The following is a 6,183-nucleotide window of genomic DNA, read 5'->3' as shown; positions in this document are numbered from 1 at the left end:
TAATGAAATCATATGAGTAAACAGTGAAGAGTTATGACCATAATCTGTACCCTGAGGTGAACGACTGTATAGTATCTGTTTCCCTAATACTTAAATCATAACAAAAGACCAAAGACCCAACACCTCGGACGCAATCTTATAAAAATAGGAAACATCTAATTCAAGGAACTTATCTATAATATTTCAGCAAAGATTACCTGATATTTTTTTATCGAGTTGAAAATGTAAAAAAAAAAAAAATACAAACTGTCAGGTCCTGGTGAACGTCTGGCCATAGGATCAATCCAATCAGATGGATTTTGTGGATATATATGTATATATATATATATATGTGTATATGTATATATTCTGTATATACCAAGAACGTGTGAGCCAGACGAATTTAAATGGAGGGAACCCCAAAAAAATCGGGGGTTAAAAACGCGTTAACTTTTATTAGACAAAAAATGGAGCGACAGTGAGGAAAGTTATTAAGCTGTAAAGTTTTGTCAGATTTCGCGTTTGTTTGTGTGTGTGTGTGTGTGTGTGTGTGTGTGTGTGTGTGTGTGTGTGTGTGTGTGTGTGTGTGTGTGTGTGTGTGTGTGTGTGTGTGTGTGTGTGTGTGTGTGTGTGTGTGTGTGTGTGTGTGTGTGTGTGTGTTTGTGTGTGTGTGTGTGTGTGTGTGTGTGTGTGTGTGTGTGTGTGTGTGTGTGTGTGTGTGTTCTGGAAATTTGATGAAAGACTCTGTGTTTCGTGACGACAGGGCGAGTCTTCCTAGACCTGACAGGGTGAGTGTGTTGGGCCTAGCGTGATCCCTCGTACTTAAGCGAGGCAAGATGGCCGTTTAGGACAGCCTTGGTGGTAAAGCTTCATCATATTTTTACTAGAGTCTTAAATGTGGGACTCTCGTGATATCTGGGTTTTCAAGGGTGGCTTTCCCTAGGGTGGCTTTCCCTAGGGTGGCTTTCCCTAGGGTGGCTTTCCCTATGGTGGCTTTGTTAGGGGTAGCTTTCCTGGGAGTAGCACTATTGTGAGTAATTCTGTTGCGTATTTTTGTCAAGGATGGCTTTGTCAAATATGGCTTTGTTAGGGATGGCTTTATTTATGGTGGCTTTCTTAGGGATGGCATTATTTAGGATGGCTTTGGTGATGATGGCTTTATCGAAGATGGCTTTCTCAAGAATGACTTTGTCAAGGATGGCATTGTTGAGAATGACTTTGTTGCGGATGGCTTTATTTAGGATGGCTTTGTTGGGGATGGCTTTGTTTGGGATGGCTTTGTTTGGGATGGCTTTGTTGATGATGGCTTTATTGACGATGTCTTTGTCGAGGATGGCTTTCTTGACGATGGCTTTCTTGACGATGACTTTGTTGAGGATAACTTTGTTGAGGATGGCTTTGTTAAGGACGACTTTGTCAAATACGGCATTGTTAAGAATGACTTTGTTGGGATGGCTTTATTTAGGATGGCTTTGTTGATGATGGCTTTTTCAAGAATGGCTTTGCCAAGGATGGCTTTCTTGACGATGGCTTTGTTGGGGATGGCTTTATTGTTGATGATAACTTTATTGGGGATGGCTTTGTCGAGGATGGCTTTGTTGACAATGGCTTTGTCGAGAATGGCTTTGTCGAGAATGGCTTTGTCGACGATGACTCTGTTGACGATGGCTTTGTTGACGATGACTTTGTTTCGTGTCGTCATTCTCGTCTTTGTTGACATGTGTTGCTGGAGTTCCTCTTGTTGTTTATCCCCTCACGTAGTGGACAAGAGGACAAGGGTTATTGGCTTCTGTGTGTGTGTGTGTGTGTGTGTGTGTCTGTGTCTGTGTCTGTGTGTGTGTGAAAACAAGATCTCTCAAATTATTACCTATTTTCACGAAACTTAACGAAGGGATTGGTCAATGAAGGTGGTTATTGACATCGTTAAACCTCACTTGAAAACATTCCGTCATGATACGAACAATATTTTCAGTACCGTTAGGAAAGGCGTGTACCCCCTGGGCTGACAAAACTCACCAAAAGAGGCTTCTAGTTTTCCTCTTGTCCTCAGACGTCCTCAGCCACATCCTCTCAGCTATAACAGGCAATTCTCGGTCTTTCCTCTTTTCTCTTCCCTCTTTTTCGTCAGATTCTCACTTTTTTTTTTTTAATCTTCCACTCTTTTTCCACTTACGTTCCGACGCCCTCATTCGCGTCCTCTCAACTATAACAGGCAATTGTCGTTCTCTTCTTTACCCTCCTTCGTTTTTTCCTTCCAAATTCTCACTTCATTCTTCAATCATCTACTGTTACTCAATTCTCGTTCTCTCCTTGACACTCCTCCGTTGTTTATTTTCCTCCAAATTCTTTCTCTCTTCGTTCTTCACTCCCCCAATCTCATCTTCATCTCTCACTGCTTCCTCCTATACCCTCAGTGCCCTCCCCCCCCTCCAGCATCACAAACCCTCTCCTGCCATTCCTCACGTCTTCCATCAGCCTTTCACTCTCCCTCCATCAGGATACAGCTCTCTCTCTCTCTCTCTCTCTCTCTCTCTCTCTCTCACCACGCTTTAGAGAGCTGTATCTAATATTCCTGGTTTGTTCCTTTGTTTTATTCCCACCTTTTATCTTAAGATTTTGTGTTGGTTTATTAGTCTCTTGTAGGTTTTTATCGTTCTATGGAATTTTTTCCTTTTTTGTCTTAAAGAAAACATCCATTTTTATACCCGTTGATAATTTTTTTTCTTCAGTTTTATTACATCACTATTTTAATCATATTGTTGTTAGTTATTTGTGTCTCTGTGTGTTGTATTTTTGTTGTTGTTGTATGAATGAAGAGAAATGATTTTAATTTTAACTCTTTGTCGACGTTCTGTTATCATTCTTCATTATTAGATTTTTCAGTTTATCATTCTTTCATTCTCAGTGCTAAAAGAAGGATCTCAGCTTCTCTCAACAATTGATAGTTACACAGCATTATCCTTGTTGGCTCCACCTATTTCTGATTCCTCTATTACAAACGAGAGAAAAACAATACCAAGGTAACCCATGCCAAGTCGAGCCAGTACAGGTTAAACCATTGTGAATCAGGGTAAAGCCACTAGGCCTCCTCCTCCTCCTCCCCCTCTTCTTCTCCTCCTCCTCTTCTTTTTCTCCCCCGCCTCCCCCTCCTCCTCCGCCTTTCACACTGTCGGCTCACCTGCCTCCAAATACCTCCAAATCAGCCTCCCTACAATCATTGCGGCTGCCTTTCAGGATGTCTAATTTGACACCTTATACCACCACCACCTGCTTTGTTAGACTCCCCCGGCAGGAGGAACTTTTATCCCCGGATTAATATTACCCTCGAGATTATTATATTGTAGTCGTCTGGCTGATAAGTTTTTCATATTTTCCTTCATATTTTATTGCCTCTCTGGAGTTCATATTTCCAGAAGCAAATATTAGAGGATTGAATCTTCTCTGGTAGCCTATCAAAATCGGTGTTACTGGGAAGTGTGTATGTATATATGTAAACACACACACACACACACACACACACATGTACACAGTCATTAGGCGTGGAGGTAGGTACTGGTGTTGGCGTGGTCAGTAATCTGATAGTCACACTCACAGTGAAGAGCTTGTGCTTGACTTTCTGCTCGTAACACCTGTAACCCTGTCTCGTAACATCTGTGTTCTTGCTCGTAGCATCTGTCTTTATTCGTAACATCTGCGTCCTTGCTTGACAACATCTGTGTACTTGCTTGTAACATCTGCGTCCTTGCTCTGCGTCCTTGCTCGTAACATCTGTGTCCTTGCTCGTAACATCTGCGTCCTTGCTTCTAATACCTGAGAACATAAGGTCATACACACGACACATGTTCATTTACACAAAATACAAGGCTCATGTACACAACACAAGGTCATGTACACAACACAAGGTCATGTACACAACACAAGGTCATGTACACAACAAGAAGGTCATAATTATACACAACGTCATCAGGTTAGGCACTGGGAACAGATCCTTAAAAGGTGTTCTAATTTTCTAACGAATCTAGAGCAATTCTGAAATAGGTTTTGTACATCCTCTCCTAAATTATAGTTTACGTCTTGTGAGCAGCGTAATCATGGTGTATATCCGCGACTCTGGGACGCTGGCGAGTGGTGGGGGAGGGGGGTGTTGCATGTTACGCGGTCATCACGGGCGGGCCACGAGTTCCGAGCTTCCTGTGTTGTGGTGCTTGTAATCACCGATAGGTATAATGTATTGATTACCGACCCGCTCTCTCTCCCTCTCTCTCTCTCTCTCTCATATCAAACAGGAACTCTACCTTGCTCTAACATACACAGGAACTACAAGCAAGCACCACAAACCTACATAACTTATCGCTCTTAGAAAAAAAAAACACGTGAAAATAATTGCAATGTTTTTTTTTTAATATATATAGAGAGTTCCCCCTTAAGAATGATGTCAGCTTCCTTAACAGAATGTCATCTTGTATTCGGGAACGTTGATGTGTGTGTGTGTGTGTGTGTGTGTGTGAGAGTTGAGGTGTCGTGTGTGTGTGTGTGTGTGTGTGTGTGTGGGTGTGAAAGTTAAGGTGATCTGCTGGTGTGAGAATTACGACAGCCTGGCAACAGTGCTGACATGTGAAGGTAGCCAATTAGTATCGACCGAGGGGGGAGGGGAGGGGAAAGGAAGGGAAACTCAGTGCCTTTCCCCCCCAAGCCTCCTCTTCCTCCTCTCAACCAGCCTCCTCTCTTTCTCTTCTCTACATCTCCCCCATCCTCTTTACCACCCTCTTCCTCCTCTTCCACTCTTCAGCCTTGTTATTACCTCTCTCTCTCTCTCTCTCTCTCTCTTTCTCTCGTTTTTCTTCTCATCATATTTTTTTTCGGCATTCTCTTTATCTCCCACATTTAACATCCTCTGTTTCTCTGACTTATCAATCTCATTTTTTTCCTCTCCTCTACCCCTTATATTTTTATCCCACTTTCTTCACCATTCCTTCCACTTTTATCTTCTCCACCATTAACTGCATTTTTTCTCTCTTTCTTTACTATTTCCCTTTCTTCTCCTCTTTCCTCTCCTTTCCTTCCTTCCTTCCTTCCTTCCTTCCTTCCTTCCTTCCTTCCTTCCTTCCTTCCTTCCTTCCTTCCTTCCTTCCTCTCCACTCTAATCCTCTTTTTCATCATCACGCTTGTTTCCCTGGGCAGCTTCACCACCTTTGAGAGATACTTTAATTACCTGCCGCAGCTCGGGTCTCTCAGCGGTGTCTGTGTGTTTGTGTGTGAGTCCGTATGGTAACTCATGGACGGGTGATGGTAGGGTGATGGTGGTAGTGTGATGGTAGGGTGATGGTAGGGTGATGGTGTGGTGATGGTAGGGTCATCAAACACTGTCATGTTAGTCGTAACCTAACCTCACCTGACCTCAATACGTTCATTTCTATACACTCATCTTGACTCTACAGCAACGCTAAATGACCAGTGTACTAACTAGTAGACTCTCTGAAGTGTGACTGTCCCGCCGTGGCTCCATGTTTACCTAAGCCTGTCAACAATTATATATCCAAGTGAGAATAGTGTTTCACTGTAACGCTCCTGTAATATACCCAGTTACATACATACATACATACATACATACATACATACATACATACATACATACATACATACGTACGGGGGAGGGCGCCATGGGGAGGAGGAATATTAAACTGTGTGTGTGTGTGAAGTGTGTGAAGTGTGTTTAGGACCAATATGTGAAGTGTGTGTATGGCCAGTTAGTGAAGTGTGTTGAAGTGCAAGGTGTACACTGGGTCATGGTGTAATGTTAGAGTCATCATTAAGGAACATATTCACTATTACATCAGTTATATATCTACAGTGGGTTTTTTAATTACGTTTAAATAAATACAAATTGATCGCGTTATATGTACCTGATGTCATGATTTCCATCCATAAAATCTTATATCGTTAAGTTTTTTTTATGAGAATCCTTCTTCTGCGGTTTACAAGTATTGGGAAAAACATTTCGTGTAATTTCCCTAAGGAGGCAACATTTTTCCTCCGCCCCCGCCTGGCTGGAGCGGTCAGTGCCATCTGTTGTTTATATATTTGTTTGTTTCTGTATCGGACGATAACACGATTACAAATACGGGGAGGATCACCAAATTTAACGTACAAATGCAACTTACTGTTATCCGATTGAGGAATAAATTTATAATAAAGAATTTAAAG

At 42.1% G+C, this 6,183-nt stretch overlaps 1 protein-coding gene across 1 annotated transcript; it reads right to left on the bottom strand.

The window, feature by feature from the left end:
* Positions 1-1,004: 1,004 nt before the first annotated feature.
* On the bottom strand, positions 1,005-1,681 carry LOC121853831. Its single transcript, XM_042348207.1, has 2 exons — positions 1,486-1,681; positions 1,005-1,390 (listed from the first exon to the last, which is right to left on the bottom strand). The coding sequence occupies exons 1-2, from the start codon at positions 1,679-1,681 to the stop codon at positions 1,005-1,007; spliced, it is 582 nt and encodes a 193-aa protein (XP_042204141.1).
* Positions 1,682-6,183: the final 4,502 nt, after the last annotated feature.

This window comes from Homarus americanus, unplaced genomic scaffold (genome assembly GCF_018991925.1).
Source record: "Homarus americanus isolate GMGI-L3 unplaced genomic scaffold, GMGI_Hamer_2.0 scaffold18703, whole genome shotgun sequence".
In the NCBI taxonomy this organism is placed as follows: domain Eukaryota; kingdom Metazoa; phylum Arthropoda; class Malacostraca; order Decapoda; family Nephropidae; genus Homarus; species Homarus americanus.
The sequence above is the reverse complement of the archived record's forward strand: the minus strand, read 5'-3'. Positions and strand labels throughout refer to the sequence as shown.

What these genes read in the sequence shown, in the direction of transcription:
- LOC121853831 (XM_042348207.1), bottom strand. Translation starts at nt 1,681, where the DNA reads ATGACGACACGAAACAAAGTCATCGTCAACAAAGCCATCGTCAACAGA. An exon ending in CGTCAAGAAAGCCATCCTTG is followed by an intron (nt 1,391 to 1,485) that starts GCAAAGCCATTC and finishes TATTTGACAAAG; the next exon opens with TCGTCCTTAACAAAGCCATC.